Source organism: Moschus berezovskii, chromosome 12, assembly GCF_049115385.1.
Source record: "Moschus berezovskii isolate FMDL1 chromosome 12, NW_MosBer_1.0, whole genome shotgun sequence".
Lineage (NCBI taxonomy): Eukaryota > Metazoa > Chordata > Mammalia > Artiodactyla > Moschidae > Moschus > Moschus berezovskii.
This window is the reverse complement of record NC_142471.1, coordinates 3,156,211-3,174,588: the sequence shown is the minus strand read 5'-3', so window position 1 is coordinate 3,174,588 and position 18,378 is coordinate 3,156,211. Positions and strand designations below refer to the sequence as shown.

General features: G+C 42.2%; 1 protein-coding gene across 1 annotated transcript in view; it reads left to right on the top strand.

Moving 5' to 3' along the window:
- The window catches only part of FMN2 (formin 2), a 363,411-nt gene that overhangs the window by 126,056 nt on the left and 218,977 nt on the right, over window positions 1-18,378 (top strand). The window contains exons 8-9 of the mRNA XM_088842479.1: window positions 737-884; window positions 12,354-12,409. Coding sequence (XP_088698605.1) covers window positions 737-884; window positions 12,354-12,409 — 204 coding nt within the window. The remainder of the gene's footprint in view (window positions 1-736; window positions 885-12,353; window positions 12,410-18,378) is intronic.

Genomic DNA, 18,378 nt, shown 5'->3' with positions numbered 1-18,378 from the left:
CCTGAAGCACCTGTTACCCTGAAATCTTAGCAGGCAGTTTCCAAGGGTGTCTACAGCCTCGGAGTGGCCTCCTTTCTATGGTTCCCACTTGGCTTCCTGGCATGAGGTGTAGCTACGAGCCTGCTTCTCATTCTGTCCAGATTCTGTTGGTCTCCAGCTGGGAAGAGCTTTCTTTGCCAGATCCCTGTCCAGTTCTTTTTTTCTTGGCAAGTTCACTTACTTTTTTATAGTTCCTCTCCCAAACTGTTCCTGACCTGGATTAAGGATACTTAGTTTCCTGGGCTTTCTGTTGTTGAAGGCGAGGAAGCTGTTTATTGTCCTTGAGTGCCCAGCACTGCCTGTTCTCTGATTTTGCCAAGTGTTTACACAGATTTCAAAGGGACATCATATTCCAATGCATTGAAGATGCTTGGTCAGGGGACTCTGGTTGGGTGGATTTTCTGACCTTGTAATTCCCTGCAGACCCACATGACCTTTTACCTCCAAAGAAAGAGACTTAAATTTTACCACAGAAGTTGAAACACATATGGTTATGACAATAAAATGTGTGAAAGAAAGTTTATGTGATGAATCTATGTTGAATAGTATAAAATTCTGTTTCATGTTTTATGTACGTTTGCATCTATATATATGCCTACCACACATATATTTATATAGAAATGGTGTTGCAAATATCAAGAAGACTCCATTTTTCATGATTGAATTACAATGGCTTAATTTTTTTTTTTTAATATAGCAAGATCAACTTTACACCTGGGCTGCAGTTAGTCAACCCACACACTCACTGGATTATATCGAAGGGCAATTTCCCAGGAGAGTCCCTGCTGCTGGGCCACCATCTAAACCTCCTGATGAAGAACACAGGCCTAAGGATGCTGACACAGGTAGGCCCACGGGAAGAGTGACTGTTCTGAAGGTAACATCAAATATCTGTGAAGCACCTGCTGAGTAGTGAGTCTGGGTTTCTCTTCCAAGTATTTCTTAGATTATAATCTTCATATAAATCAGGCTATATCACTGGGAAGCTTGTTAAATTGAAAATTCTTACACTCTATCTTCATAGTTATGGGGACTAGGAAAATGGAGCTGTCCAGTTAGTACTGTGTATAGAGTCTGAGAACCACTGCTTTGGTCCAGCTGAGGCCCCCGCCTGGAAGGAAGCCACCAACTGTATGGGCTGAAAGCTCAGAAGAGAACTTTCTGTCTGTTAGCTTCAGAGGTGGCAGCCACCTCACCTCCTTCCCTGGCTCTTCCCTTACTACTCTCTTTGAGTTTTTGTTAATTTTTTCTTTGCCTTCAGAGATAATTGACAGAGGCAAGATGAAACTATACATTCTACTAAATCTAAATTTTAAGTAATTTAAAAAATCGTACATTGTTCAGATGTAACATGTGATACTTTTTTTTTCTTTTTGTCCCTTGTGTTGTCCTAAAGTGTTTTGTGTTATTTTTGAAGTACTTGAAGGTAGCATGACATTGACATCAGCTTTTTATGGAGCCCAAAGTTAGAAAAGCACTTCACTGTATTGAATTAAGAATCATATTTGTATAACAATGTTTTTATGGAATTTGATTGTCTTACTCCTTGCTTCCTTTTTCATTTTGGCTTAATAAAGTTGTAGCTTCTTCTTGGTGGACTGAAAAGGAATATTGACATCTGATACATCAGGGAAGAGTAAATAAAAGGGTATTATTATAGTTCAGAAATCTTTCCCTCATCAAATTTTCCTAAATGGTATCATAGCATGGTGTTAGAGTTAAGAATTTGGTATTTTATTTCCATTGGCTTATTGGGAGAGAGATGTTGGGTGGACGCCTAGCTGGGACCTCTGTGAAGAGTGTGACCAGGGAGCTTGGGCTCTGCTGTGTATCAGCTTGTAAACTTGGGCAAGTTTCCTAACTTCTGTCCTTGGTTTCTGCACCTGTCACATGGTAGTAAGGATAACACCTACTGCATACTTTGAGAATTATCTGAGTGTGAAAGTATAGACTGGATCCAGAATGCAGTCATTATATTCCTTATGAGTCCCTTTAAAGCCAACAGTGGCCCACACCCTCAGTGACTTTATTCCAGACTACTGTTCAAAGATCTGCTGAGGGGGCCTACTGCTCACAGCCTCTGTTTTTCCCCTCACCCCGAAGTGATGTATTTACTTCTTCTTTCTTTTCACTGAGGTACTGAGTGGGGGCCCACACCCAACCTCGTGTACCCCCTTTTAAAGGCCCATGCTTTCAAAACACTGCTTAGTGTTTATTTGATGGACTACACTCTCTGAAATGAAACACAAACAAGAGATGTGACATAAGAAACATGTAGGACTTTGGCTTTCTTGTGGTACAGAGAACAGTTGATCAAGGGCCAAGGTAGATCTTCAGAGATGAGAGGGTGCTTATGTAACACCTGAAAGGAACAAACATGTAAAACAATTTAGTTTTAAAGGAAAAATTATATAACTTAAAGTATTTATCCTATTAAATATACTTTTATTTGTTTATGTTAAAAGTTACTTCAGTTCAGTTCAGTTGTTCATTTGTGTCCAACTCTTTGTGACCTCATGTAATGCAGCACGCCAGACTTCCCTGTCCATCACCAACTCCCAGAGCTTGCTCAAACTCATGTCCATTGAGTCAGTTATGCCATCCAACCATCTCATCCTCTGTCATCCCTTTGTCCTCCTGCCTTCAATCTTTCCCAGCATCAGGGTCTTTTCAAATGAGTCAGTTCTTTGCATCAGGTGGCCAAAGTAATGGAGTTTCATCTTCAGCATCAGTCCTTCCAATGAGCATTCAGGACTGATTTCCTTTAGGATAGACTGGTTGGATCTCCTTGCAGTCCAAGGAACACTCAAGAGTCCTCTCCAACACCACAGTTCAAAAGCATCAATTCTTCAGTGCTCAGCTTTCTTTCTAGTCCAATGCTCATATCGATACATGACCACTGGAAAAACAATGACTCTGACTAGACAGACCTTTGTTGGCAAAGTAATGTCTCTGATTTTTAATCTGCTGTCTAGGTTGGTCATAGCTTTTCTTTTTTCTTTTTCCTTTATTTTTTTATTGGAGGCTAATTACTTAACAATATTATATTGGTTGGTTTTGCCATACCTTGACGTGAATCTGCCCCGGGTGTACATGTGTTCCCCTTCTTGAACTCCCCTCCCACCTCCCTCCTTCTCTTAGCCTCCCTCCCGGTCATTCCCATGCACCAGCCCCGAGCATCCTGTATCATGCGTCGAACCTGGACTGGTGATTCGTCTCACATATGATAATTTCTTCCAAGGAGAAAGTGTCTTTTAATTTCCTGGCTCCAGTCCCCATCTGCAGTGATTTTGGACCCCAGGATAATAAAGTCTGTCACTGTTTCATTTGTTTCCCCATCTATTTGCATGAAGTGATGGGACCAGATGCCATGATCTTAGTTTTCTGAATGTTGAATTTTAAGCCAGCTTTTTCACTCTCCTCTTTCACTTTCATCAAAAGTCTCTTTAGTTCTTCTTCACTTTCTTCCACAAGGGTGGTGTCATCTGCATATATGAGGTTACTGATATTTTTCTCAGCAATCTTGATTCCAACTTGTGCTTCATCCAGCCTGGCATTTCACATGATTTACTCTGCTTTATTGACTATGCCAAAGCCTTTGACTGTGTGGATCACAATAAACTGGAAAATTCTGAAAGAGGTGGGAATACCAGACCATCTGACCTGCCTCTTGAGAAACCTATATGCAGGCCAGGAAGCAACAGTTAGAACTGGACATGGAACAACAGACTGGTTCCAAATAGGAAAAAGAGTACGTCAAGGCTGTATATTGTCACCCTGCTTATTTAACTTATATGCAGAGTACATCATAAGGAACGCTGGGCTGGAAGAAGCACAAGCTGGAATCAAGATTGCCAGGAGAAATATCAATAACCTCAGATATGCAATTGCTGCTGCTGCTGCTGCTGCTAAGTCACTTCAGTCGTGTCCGACTCTGTGTGACCCCATAGACGGAAGCCCACAAGGCTCTCCCATCCCTGAGATTCTCCAGGCAAGAACACTGGAGTGGGTTGCCATTTCCTTCTCTAATGTGTGAAAGTGAAAAGTGAAAGTGAAGTCGCTCAGTCGCATCCGACCCTTAGCGACCCCATGGACTTAAGCCCACCAGGCTCCTCCATCCATGGGATTTTCTAGGCAAGAGTACTGGAGTGGCTTGCCATTGCCTTCTCCGGATATGCAATTGACAGCACCCTTATGGCAGAAAGTGAAGAGGAACTAAAAAGCCTCTTGATGAAAGTGAAAGAAGAGAGTGAAAAAGTTGGCTTGAAGCTCAACATTAAGAAAACTAAGATCATGGCATCTGGTCCCGTCACTTCATGGGAAATAGATGGAGAAACAGTGGAAGCAGTGTCATACTTTATTTTGGGGGGCTCCAAAATCACTGTGGATGCTGATTCCAGCCATGAAATTAAAAGATGCTAATTCCTTGGAAGGAAAGTTATGACCAACCTAGATAGCATATTAAAAAGCAGAGACATTACTTCGCCAACCAAGGTCCATCTAATCAAGGCTATGGTTTTTCCAGTGGTCATGTATGGATGTGAGAGTTGGACTGTGAAGAAGGCTGATCACTGAAGAATTGATGCTTTTGAACTGTGGTGTTGGAGAAGACTCTTAAGAGTCCTTTAGACTGCAAGGAGATCCAACCAGTCCATTCTAAAGGAGATCAATCCTGGGTGTTCATTGGAAAGACTGATGCTAAAGCTGAAACTGCAATACTTTGGCCACCTCATGGGAAGAGTTGACTCACTGGAAAAGACTCTGATGCTGGGAGGGATTGGGGGAAGGAGGAGAAGGGGACAACAGAGGATGAGATGACTGGATGGCATCACCGACTTGATGGACATGAGTTTGAGTGAACTCCAGGAGTTGGTGATGGATAGGGAAGCCTGGGGTGCTGTGATTCATGGGGTCGCAAAGAGTCGGACATGAATGAGCAACTGAACTGAACTGACCTAAGCAGGGTGACAGTATACAGCCTTGACATACTTCTTTCCCAATTTGGAACCAGTTTGTTGTTCCATGTCCAGTTCTAACTGTTGCTTCTTGACCTGCATGCAGATTCCTCAGGAGGCAGGTAAGGTGGTCTGGTATTCCCATTTCTTTAAGAATTTTCCATAGTTTGTTGTGATCCACACAGTCAAAGGCTTTGGTGTAGTCCATAAAGCAGAAGTAGATGTTTTTCTGGAAGTTACTTACTGGTTAGGAAATAGCTAGGTGTAGCTACAGTAAAATCAATCAATTTCATTGAGAGTTATTTTAACAGTTTTTCATATCTTGTGTTTTACACCAGTGATTATGGTGATGTTTTCATTTTTTTCATCCCTGGGGTGAATTTCTCAACTTTAACTGAAACTTCCTCTAAAATTTTAGGGCAGTTTTAAAAAGTTATGAAACATTTTATGTTACTGATTTTTTTTTTTTGTAAACTGGAGGAATGCTAGACAGAAAGTTAATTAGTGATAATATGAATTTTAGTTTGGTAAGAAATGATAGTTGGAATTGAGGCCAAAAAGTTTGCAAACTAATTTTTTCTTTGTTATTCGATATACCTTGTAAAATGACAGAGTAGCAATTTTTATATAACAACTTGTCTCCTTTTAAAATGTGTTTTCTTAAAAGGATGATGGAGATAAGTAGAAAATAGTTTAATGAAGTGACTAATTTTTCTCCAGCTGATCTGTTAATAAACCCAAGAGCCCAATAACCATTTTGTCCAAAATGGTCTAATGGCCTTTGCTAAACTTTTCCTACTGTGATTCAGCAGGATTCCGCAGGGCATTCTCATTCTGGGACCATTCACCCTCCCTGTTGTAAGCAGGCAAGTGAAGATGTCAGTAACACAGTGAAAAACATGCATAGACCCTGTGTTTTTTGAAAAATAGATATTAATTGCAAATATTGTTAACGTGATTATTAATAGTGATAAACTATTTCCAGTGCACTTGACTGTGATCTGTGTGTAGTGACTTCACAGCTAAAATTGCTGCTTGCAGCATGTGGTCCCTTTCAGCTTTGTTTTAAAGTAAAAGAACTCATTGATTATTTTTCTTTCTGAAGAAGAAAGACTTGTGATTCCATCTTAGAAAATTGACAACTTGGTTTTTCTTTGACTTTTCTTTTGCCTTTCGACTCTTCTTTACACTGGTTACTAATCCCCATGTGTGCATGCTAAGTCACTTCAGTCGTGTCTGACTCGTGAACTTATGAACCGTATCCCCCAGTCTCCTTGTCTAAGGGATTCTCCAGGCAAGAATACTGGAGTAGGTTTCCATTGCCCTCTTCCCAACCCAAGGATCAAACTGGGGTCCCCTTGTCTCCTGCATTGGCGGGCGGATTCTTTACCACTAGTGCCAGCTGGGAAGCCCCATAATCCGCACGGCAGGCTAATGCAGATTCGTGCTGCTGCCTTTTCTGCCTTTCTCGGGGACTGCGCTTCCGTTTTTCCCCAATCCATTGTGTGAAACTGGCTTTCTCCACCTTCATCTACTGGTGAAGAAGCGGGCCTTCCGCTATGTGAATCTAGGTGCAGAGGCTGCAGTGAGGCTCGGGTTGTGGGTTCTTGGGGATCTTCGGTTCCTACCGTGTCTTTGTGTTGCCTCCACAGAGGGGCCTGAGGTACTGAGGCTGACCATCCGAAGTCTGTACAGCGAAGTCTCCTAGAAGGACAGGCTGGAAAGGGAGTTAGAGAGCAATGTGCTTGCTCCAGAAGTTTGTAGCAGAAACGTCAATAAGAAGCGATCCTTTTCAGTTATCTTTTCTCCTTATCTTATCTCTCTTCATTTTCCTTCACTTATTTGATGCAATCCACCCCCACCACTGTGGTTCTTCTGGAGCCTCCTGGCATTTTATTCATATCTCTATCATTTGAATTATTTAGGTTGGGAACTGATCTGTATCTACTATCTGTCTTCTGTGTAGACTCCCAACATTTCAAGACCTTTGGATACAGTGTATACTTATATATTGAGTGAATAAATGAAGATCTTTTGTTGAAAAAGATATAAATATTAATAAAATATCTACTCAGCACATGAATGCAAGTATTATATTTGATGGAATTCTGTGTGTGCTGAAAGAGCCCAAGGACCATTTTAGGGGCTCATCACCAAGCTTCAATGGTTACTTGATAGATTTACGCAAAGAGAGACTTGGTGTTAGTTTTGAATTCCTGGAGAACAGGGTCAAGGTGTGAAGAGTGACTTGATCATTCTTGGTGCATCTGTGGAAAATCAAGGCCGTTATCTTCCTTTTTTAAAAATGTTAAAGTGTGCATGTTTATTTGGCTGTCCTGGTCTTAGTTGCAGCACACAGGATCTTCATTGCCACATGTGGGATCTTTAGTTCCCCAACCAGGGCTCAAACCTTGGCCCCCTGCAGCGGGAGCACAGAATCTTAGCCACTGGACCACCAGGAAAGTCCCTTTCTTTCTTTGTTTCAATAAATTACTTTAAAAATTTAATTTTATTTATTTATTTCTGGCTGGGCTGGGTCTTTGATGCTATGTGCAGACTTTCTCTCGTTGTGGCGCTGGGGTTTCTCATTGCAGTGGCTTCTCTTGTTGTGGAGCATGGGCTCTAGGCACTCCGGCTTCAGTTGTTGCAACTCGTGGACTTAGTTGTCCCTTGGAATGTGGGATCTTCCTGAACCAGGGATTGAACTCCTGTTCCCAGCATTAGCAAGTGGATTCTTAACCACTGAACCACCAGGGAAGTCCAAGTCCATTATATTTCTTTAAAAATGTGAATGGTCAAGAGATTGAACAGGGGACTGATTTTAGAAAAGCAATTTGGGCACAGAAAATCCTGGAGGAAAATATGGAAGGATAGATGGTAGAAAGTTGACAAACTTTTTGTATAGGAATCCTAAAACCTGTGTTTACTTGCTGGCTGAAAGTATGGTAATCCACCTGGGCTCCAAAAAGATATCTGAGCAGCTTATGAATATGTGCGGTGTACAAAAAGATGATAGAGGGAAATAATTAGATTGAAAGGAACTGAGTATAGCACTGAGGTGAACCAGCATGCTGAAATGACTTTCAGAAGGACTTGCAGTTTTTAAAGGTGGTTGACATTTATCCCTCAGGTTTAAGGTAGAAAGGGAAGTGGGAACACAGCTGGATCATGCCCTGTGTCTGTGAGATGAAAAGCAATAGTCTCAGAAGGACAACTCTTCTGTCCTCTAGTATCCAAAAGAAGTGTTTCTATGGCTTCTAAATAAAGGAGCTTCTGTGGGATGAAATATAACATGAAGTGCATTCTCAACTGATTTCCAGGTTTCTCCTGATGCTTTAATCCATGTTCACTTGAGGAAAAGCAGAGACTCTGTAAGGGTCCAGGCAGGGTTTGATTATGTTTCTCCCTCAACCTGCCACCTGACTCAGGAATAAAATGCTCTCAAGCAGATCAACCATGTCTCCTGGAGATGATTCTCCATGTTCAGTTTCATTTTTTAAAAAATAAGCTCTCATTTTCCTAATATATGCAGACTAATACCTCTGTGTGGACATGCTTTGTTGGCAACGAGGGGCAGATCCAGACTATTGAATAATCACATAAGCAGAATACAGGGTTGACCCCTTTTAGGGAAATTACATTTTTCACTCCATCTTCATTTGTGTAAGGTCATGGCACTCCAGAGTAAAGACATCTACCACTGGTTAGGCTGCTAATCATAAATCATGATGTTTAAATGAAATTTAATGAATTTTCTTTCAATTAAATTGATTGGATTTGAATCAAATTGATCATTAAAAAAGGTGTAATTTAGTAATTTTATATAAGCACATTTTTCAGTAAAATGTAAAAGTTTTGAGAGACTACTTAGTTCATTTTCAGAAGGTATATTTTCTGTATTTTGAAGGATATTTGATTTATGTTCCATTCCTAGCAGAGTGGCATATCCTACCCTCTTTCTTCCTGTCCTCTCTACAAATGTAAACCTCATCCAGGTGTGTTTTGTTTTGTAAGTCACTGGCTTATTTGTGATGATAAAGAGATCATTTTTGAAGCATATTTGGAGTTGTGGAGTGTCCAGAAATTTTTGTGAGTTTTTTTTTTTAATAGAGCATTTAAATTTTTGTCAGGAATATTCTTTCTCCCACTCTACTTCAGACAGTAATTTTTTTAAAAACCAGTCTAGTTTCTTAGACTTCTAGTTGAATGGCTTCACTGACTTGAAGGATGTGAGCTGAGTAAGCTCTGGAAGTTGGGGATGGACAGGGAAGACTGGCGTGCTGCAGTCCACGGAGTGGCAAAGAACTGGACATGACTGAGTGGCTGAACTGAACTAAACTGAGTTTCTTAATCCTTAGGAAGGGTGGGTGGAGGAGTCGGCAGTTTGAGATGTGCTCTTGAGAGCTCTCCCTGGATCACTCTGAAAACACCCATCCTGATGATGAAGAGGGACTGTCTGCACGTGCAGGGCTGACAGAAGGCAGTTCTGAAAAGCTGCCCGGTTTTGGGAGGAGGGGTGGGAGACCAGTGCCCTGGTAGTTTGCACGAGGGGTCCACACTCTGAGGACACTAGAACCTGGTGGGTTTCTCCCCCACCTGCCTACAGGCACCTGACTGGCTGGGTGCTCAGAGGCCCTTCACTGGGCACAGCCCAGACTGTGTCGTCCCTGTGTGGGCAGCCCTTTTGTGATTTTTCATGCTGCCTTTTACTCTTTTGCTTCTCCTTCCTTCTTTTTCCTCCTTATTCTCTCCTGTTTTCCTTCTCCTCAATGCTTGTTTTTCTTCTCTTGATTATTCTCATTTGTTTCCCCCTTACTGCTGCTGCTGCTAAGTCGCTTCAGTCCTGTCCAACTCTGTGTGACCCCATAGACGGCAGCCCACCAGGCTCCCCCGTCCCTGGGATTCTCCAGGCAGGAACACTGGAGTGGGTTGCCATTTCCTTCTCCAATGTGTGAAAGTGAAGTGGCTCGGTCGTCTCCGACTTTTAGCGACCCCATGGACTGCAGCCTTCCAGGCTCCTCCGTCCATGGGATTCTCCAGGCAAGAGTACTGGAGTGGGGTGCCATCGCCTTCTCCGTGTTTCCCCCTTTCTTTGTAGTTATTTTGTACATTTCTTTCACCTTAAAATCTTGACTCTCTAGAACTCCTGCGCTCCAGCTTATGATCTGGAAGAGAATGTTTTGACGTATAGATTTCTCCTAGGCGTCATAGCACACTGATTCAAGGAAGTGGTGAAAGAGATGAGGTGAGAGGATGGACTCAGTTCAGATCAAAGTTTAGATGGAGGTGTTCACAGCAGTGGAATACTGATAACACTCCCGAGTTCTTTGTTTCGGTGAGGTGGTGACATTCTTTTTACCATCAGAATCCAGAGGTTTGCTTTTTGGAGCAGGTTGTGTGGCATAGGAATATTTTTTTAAAAAAACTGGGAAACACTGTATGTGCCTCTAAGGGAAGGGCTGTTTGTGACCCCCCTGGAGACCCTGTGGGCTCTGCCTGCATCGCCTGCATAGACAGACAAGGAAGAGAAAACGTCCTCGTTTCTACAGAGCCCCAGGGTCTTGTCTCAAGTCTGTGGTGTTTTCGGAGGAATCGAAGGTGACTAAAACCCGCAGAAAACAGAAGTGTTCTAGAGTCTGGATTTGCTTTAATATTAACTGTCCTCGCTTTGATGTTAAAGATCTTTCTTCAAAAATGGCCAGCCCTTGTGTTGAGTTTAAAATAGAGACCTGTCAGTATAAGAGACAAATCTTTTGATTAACTTAGTGAAATATAGTATTTGGGAAAACACTTGTGTGTTAAAGCTGCTTGTTAGTATTGTTGCCACAGTGATACCTGTTGGTGAGTGATTATGCCATGCTGTTCTCAGTGATTTTGTTCTGAAAGATGTACCCTGAGCTTAGGTGCAGCCCTAGCAGCGGCATGGCGACCTGTGCCCTGCCCAGCGCCCGCTCTCCTGGGGCTCCGCTTTGCTTCTGTGGTTTCATCATTCTTTGGTCTCACCTATCATCCCCTCCCACAACACTCAACAAATATTTTACACATCTGTTGTGTGTCAGGCACTGTTCTAGGTGCTGGGGAGTCAGTAAGGAAAAGAATCTACAAAGTACCTGTTTTCATAGAGTCTGATTTAGTCAGGTAAGACAGAGAAATCAGCCGGCAAATGAGATCGACTGTGCAGACAGTGACAGGGGATGGGGTGCTGCGTGGAGCAGGGGGAGGGAGGGTGTGTGTGCAGAGAGCCCCACGCACCCGGGTCCCTGGAGGGAGCAGGACTGTGTGCACAGGGCGGCAGGAAGGCTGGTGTGGCCGGAGTGTGCTTAGCAGGTGGGGACGGCACAGAGGTAGGGGTGGCGGGAGAGGAGAAGGCCAAAGGAGGCTCGTGGGGCCCAGGTGGAGACCATGCTTTAATCCAAGTGAAATGAACTTTCAGTGTAGTTTAACAATACATTGTATGATTTAAACCATGAATTCCTTTTGCTTTTTCTGTGCATTGTCATATATGTGAACTAAAATGCTGCTAAATTGGAAAAGTCTGAGGTATCCCCCAGAGTGACTTCTATGTGTTGTCAGGCATCTGGTCTGTGTGCCAGTCTGGGATGGGGAGCAGTGGGACAGTGGGGGGACAGACTCGTCTTTGTCTCCCTACCAGCTGTGTCTGGGCCTCAGTTCCTCACCGCGATGCAAGGATGGACAAGAGCAGTCGTTCTCAGACTCCAATCCACGATCTCTGGTAGTTCCTGGAGGCTCTCTTATGTCTTTCTTTTTGTAACTCCCATGTGAGCTTCACAGAAAGCATCCCTTAGTAGAAGGAGACATAGCCTCGGCTCTCCCTTAGGTTTTCCAGCGTGAAGAAGCTGCAGTCCCATAGATTCTGTCTCAGATGACCATCACGCAGTGCCTCTTAGCGAGGGCACATTATCTCCTGTTGAAAGTGCAAGGTCGGCTGTCAGCAGTCGGATAAGGTGCCCAGGACCCGGTCCTTCCAGGCTAGGGAGTTGGCTTCCATCACTGTACAGACTTAAGAACAATATGAGCAGTGACTGTCTTAGCAGACACTTCCTGGCACAAAATAGAAACTAGCTATTGAGATAAGCAGTCATGGCTGATGTGTAAAGAAGGGCATAGTGCCAATCTAATTTTAAAAATACCTAATGACATGAGCATGCCATTTTATTTGTTACATGTACGGAAAAGTGGTCATGTCCTCATAGCACAGAAGTATAGCTAGAAAGTAGCCTGGGTATTTGGGTGCTTATTGTGGTTGAAGGTATATTGTAGTTAGTTTCATTTTCTGGTCAAAGAAATGGGAAAATCTGCTCTTTAACATATTGCCTGTCTTCTTCCTTTTCAACCCAGCCTCTCAATCTGCTGTTTTAGAAACTCCGAAAAAATGTTCAGATGCTGCTCAGCAGGTAAGAAGACTTAATTAGGCTGTGGGATCCTTTTTTCTCGTGTTTGTCTGCCTTGTCTTCCATTTGTGTAGCCAGCTAGGCCACCCGTGTTTCTCAGCCTGCAGGGGATTTCAGGCAGGTGGGTGGGTGCTTTCTTCCATTCAGAGTTGGCCAAGGAAATCAGCCTTGAAGTGGTTCTGGGCGCAGACTCCTCAGAACCCATATCATTCCATATCCGGCCAGAGAGCTGGGCCAACACCTGTTGGCTCCACTAGGAAACAGTGGCCATTCAGGCATCGTGAGGAAATGTGCCTGGTAGAACTAATAGTCATATGGATATGATTTTTTTAATGTCCAGAGCTTTTTGAAAATCAAATTATATTCTTAAGCTGATTTGGTGAATGAAACATTAGTTAGTGTCTGTTTAATTTCCATAGAAAATTTCTTCTTCCATTACTAAAGAAGTCAAATCTAATGTCTTCTTTTTCTTGCACCAAAATGCACTTCCTGCAAAAATAAGAAGCATTTATATGGACTAGTAATTGTGGTTAGCAGTTTTTTTTTTTTTTGGATATAAAATCATTTTAAAAATTTGTTTATATAGTCTTCCAACTATAATTTGAAGATAACTTAGTATTAGAAATTACAAGCATGAAGCATGTTCTCTGGAGGGAGGTCTAAGTAGAAAATGAGATGGCTCCTTCCCAGGTTTCAGGCCCAGGTCAATTTCTGGTTAGTGATGACATACTATCTGGGATACGGTGTTCTTCTCCATAAAAATCAAAGAATCTGGTGATTTTTGAGATATTTTCCAAGTGTAAATTGACTCCCCTTTTCAAAAGAAGTAACTCTGCAGTGTACATGGAAGTTTGCTCCTCCTGGAGGAGAAATGGAGATCTCAATTGGTTGAGAATTTCATTTTATAAATCCTCTGGTGCTTTTCAGAAATATAGCTGGACAGGTCACTATCATAAGAGTAAAGATACTCTTAAGAATAATGTCATAAAACAGGTTTTCCCAGCTTCTTTTTTTGATAGCAGAGACGTCTGTCAGGCTGGGGTACTTGGAGAGGTCTGGTGGACTCAGCTGCAAGTTCATTACCTTGTAGTTATTCAGTCACTAAGTCGTGTCCGGCTCTTTGTGACCCTATGGACTGCAGCACATCAGGCTTCCCTGTCCTTCTGTATCTCCTGGAGTTTGCTCAAATTCATGTCCATTGAGTCAGTGATGCTATCTGAGTGTCGTGGTTAGCCAAGAGTGAATACAGTGAAGAGAAGTAAAAAGAAATAATCAGAAAAATGTGTGCCCTCAAAATATCTCATTATTCTTGCAGCAGTTTTTTGTTGTGACTAAGCCATGAAATTAAAAGACGCTTACTCCTTGGAAGGAAAGTTATGACCAACCTAGACAGCATATTAAAAGGCAGAGAGATTACTTTACCGACAAAGTTCTGTCTAGTCAAGGCTGTGGTTTTTCCCGTGGTCATGTATGGATGTGAGAGTTGCACTGTGAAGAAAGCTGATCGCCGAAGAATTGATGCTTTTGAACTGTGGTGTTGGAGAAGACTCTTGAGAGTCCCTTGGACTGCAAGGAGATCCAACCAGTCCATTCTAAAGGAGATCAATCCTGGGTGTTCATTGGAAGGACTGATGCTGAGGCTGAAACTCCAATACTTTGGCCACCTCATGTGAAGGGTTGACTCACTGGAAAAGACTCTGATGCTGGGAGGGATTGGGGGCAGGAGGAGAAGGGAACGACAGAGGATGAGGTGGCTGGATGGCATCACGGACTCAATGGACATGAGGTTGGGTGAACTCCAGGAGTTTGTGGTGGACAGGGAGGCCTGGCGTGCTGTGATTCATGGGATCGCAAAGAGTCGGACACGACTGAGTGATTGAACTGAACTGAACTGAACTGAAAGTTGTCATTTGAGATAATATGTTAGATTTTTCTAGTTCTTATCTCCAGGGTGCATATTATTGAATTCTCTATTACATTGATAATCCCAAAGAAAACCGGAACAAAAAGTATTCTGTACTATCAACACATACAACATTGCTCTGTGTATTAAGATTTCATATGGAATAATATAAGGTAGATATTCATGTGTGTGTATACAATTATAGTGATTTTCCATTTTTCTTGAGCTTTGAACCAATAGTATGTGGAAAACCTGATGAAATGGGTAATTTTAGAACACCTGACGTTATAGTCTGGAAACTCATAAGCAAAACAGACTAATTTAAATTTCATACCTTCTCATTTCCTTGTTGCCAGTGAGGTATCCAGAAACTAGAAAATGCAGTGCATTAATTGGGAGGCAGTTGAAGTCAAGCACTCAGTAGTGACATCATTTACTCTTGGGGTCACTGGCTCTTCATCATTAGTTTACTTGAGGACGGGTTCTTTTCTGAGATGATATGTGTCTGTTTCATCAAACCTGAAATAATGGCCATAAGAGGGATGTGGGAAACTAGAAACCTGTGTACTGTGCACCTGTTATTTTACTGCATTATTGTAGGCAATTCTTATAATAACCCTTTAAAGTCATATTTATTAATTCATATTTAACTGATAGGAAAGTGACATTTGTAGAAATTAGCTTGCTTTAGGTCAAAAATTGATCAAGGGTAAGAGTCATGATTTGAACAAGAGGCCTGACTTTGTACCTCATGTTCTCTCCACGATGATAAAATCTAGACTTTTACACATGTAATTTTCCTATGGATATTTAATACCATCTCATGCCAGAATCATCCAATGATGAAGTGAGAAATTTAACTTATCCTATTTATACCTTACATAAGAGTCTGCGTGTCAAGATTTGTTTTAGAAGCTTAGATTGTAGCTGAGTGGATCAAAGATACATGGTTAACTTTCTGCTAAATTGTGTCAATTTCTCAAATTTTAGTGCTTTCAGTTCAGTTCACTTAGTCGTGTCTGACTCTTTGCGACCCCATGAATCACAATCACGCCAGGCCTCCCTGTCCATCACCAACTCCCGGAGTTCACTCAAACTCATGTCCATCGAGTTGGTGATGCCATCCAGCCATCTCATTCTCTGTCGTCCCCTTCTCCTCCCGCTCCCAATCCTTCCCAGTATCAAAGTGTTTTCCAGTGAGTCAACTCATCGCGTGAGGTGGCCAAAGTATTGGAGTTTACTACCTTGAAAAACATGCAGCTCTGTCTTTCGTGTAACACGCCTTGCTTCTAGTTACTAGACAGCAGTCTGTCTGTCAGCTGCCCTCACAGAGGAAATGAGAGGCTCCTGGCCGGTTTGCTCTGTGACTGATGGACGTGATGAGCGCAGAGGGTTGGTCCCTCCTTGGAGGTGGTGTGGCTGGTGCGTTCACTCTGTTTTCTTCAGACTTCTGTTCTCTCCATTCAAGCGCTCTGGAGTACACTGAATTGGCTTTGACTTTTAAGAATTATTCTTAAAATTATTTATTATTATTTTAAGAATTATTCTTAAATTATTCTTAAAATTATTTTAGAATTATTCTGAGAACTCCATATCCCTAGACAGGCCCATGATTCCTCATGCCTCTTCTTAGCTGGGAGGGGTGGAAGGCGCAGGAGTTCTCTGAGCACATGGGGAGAGAGACCCGCCGCTGCCCTCCAGTGCTGTCACCCAAGGCCCAAGGGTTAGGAAGTTTTAAAACAAATCTACTTTCTTTAGACCCTACTTATTTGTTATTTTAATTCAAATAATATGATTTGAGGGGCTTCCCTTGTAGCTCAGTCAGTAAAGAATCTGCCTGCAATGCAGGAGACCTGGGTTCGATTCCTGGGTTGGGAAGATCCCCTGGTGGATGAAATGGCAGCCCACTCCAGTATTCTTGCCTGGGGAGTCCCAAGGAGAGCGGAGCCTGGTGGGCTACAGTCCATGGGGTTGCAAGAGTCTAACACGATTTAGTGACTAAACCACCAATATGATTTGAAAGCTGCCCTAGCTAAAGAGTTATGTCATAAGACAGAAACAGGACTGTCTGTATTCTGTATATTTTTATTCTTTGGCATTTGAAATACTATTTAAACTGTAAATTCGTTTACATGCTACAATATGTAAATAGTCAAATGTCAATTATAGTATCTAAAAATGTTTACTCCTATGTTAAAGATTAACTTATGGTAGTTAAATTGGTTACTGCCCAGTTTTTCACTTACTTTTTGCTTTTGAAGTTACATATAAAATATGTGCTTCAAAGTATTTTCCTAAGACTCTCAACATCTTTCGGATGTAAATGGACTATTAAAAGGTAAATAGAATAAAATTTGACCTTTGAAAACTCTGGCTTTGGATAGGAATTGAAAGTTGGGTCTTCCTGCACATTACGGTATTTATTGAGAACAATCACATCTATTACAGAGTGTTAGATAATGAGAAAATTAAAAATAGTACTCTCTTACCCTTTACATTGTATGCAAATAAATTCTCAAAGGTCAGGGAAATGTGTATGATTTGACCTCAGTCCAGTTTTCATCTCCTTTGAAATTAGCTTAGAACTTTCCCCAGGATCCTGCTCTGATGAGTCCTCTCAGTGCCCGATTGAATTGCAGACTTCACTGAGAAACTGAGTGTTCTTTCCTATTGTTTTCCTTTCAGAATGTCCATTTAGTGCTCTGTATAGAATGACTCCTCTTTATTGTTAGTTTCAGATACATCTTTATTTAGAGGCACATCAAGGGAACACGTGTGATGAAGTAATGTAGCCTGGTTGATGGTGCTTGAGGGGTTACTCACCTGTGTCATGACAAAGGCAAGTTCAGAGAGTAATGAAAGAATTGACCAGATCAAAGAAAGGGGTAGGGGATGTAATTTTGAAGGAACAGTGATGGAGACATGAAAACAAGCAACTTGAATTGCATGAGACTGACTTAGACATATTAAAGGGTTGGGGGAAAAGTACATTCCTTGTAAACTCTAAGGCAATAAGTGACATGAAGTTCATGTTAACTACAGACCTACAAAACAGCAATTTACAAGACAAGTAAATGGCCACATTGGAGACCAGAGTAAGAAAAAGAGAGGCTCAAGGGGAGACAGAAAGAGGTGGTTGTGGTCTGGAAACATAGGTTAGTCAGTCTTCCTTGAAGTTGACCTCAGACTCTGAATGTTCTTAGGTGGATTATCAACACATTGGTGCAGTGACTCTGGGGGTGGGGTGGGGTGGGTAGGGGTAGCTGGGAAGGGAGAGACACTGTGGAAACATGGAAAATGGGTGCTGTTTGGCAAGGTGTTCCCCATTATGTGTTAAAGGGAAGACAGAATTCTTCTGGAAAGTATATTTTCATTTTATGGAAACTCCCCCTAGCTCAGAGGGAACAAATTAGACATTTTAGTTTTAGAAATAAAAAAAAGGGAGAAACTGTTCTGACAGTCTTAAGAGTAAAAACCAGCAGGCATCTGGAAAACAGTTACAATTTGAGGTGTGAATGTGAAAAAAGCCATAGAGGTCACACACTGTTTCCACTCTTCTCTTGGAGACTTCCCATGGAGCTCAGTCAGTAAAGCATCTGCCTGCAATGCGGGAGGCCTGAGTTCAATTCCTAAGTTGGAAATTTCCCTGGAGAAGAAATGGCAACCCACTCCAGTATTTTTGCCTGGAGAGTCCCATGGGCAAAGGAGCCTGGCAGGCTGCGGTTCATGAGATCACAAGAGACAGACACGACTTAGCACTATCTTTCTGGGCAGTAGGGCTTGGAGGTGCAATGAAGTTGTGTCATTAACCTACTGAGCTTTTGCTGTTCTTATTCAGTTGCTAAGTCATGTCTGACTCTTTATGACCCCATGGACTGCAGCAGACCAGTCTTCCCTGTCCTTCACTACCTCCTGTAGTTTGCTCAAAACTTATGTCTATTGAGTCAATGATGCCATCCAACTATCTCATCCTCTGTGGTCCACCTGTCTTCCTGCCCTCAATCTTTCTCAGGATCAGGATCTTTTCCAATGAATTGGCTCTTTGCATTAGGTGGCCAAAGTATTGGAG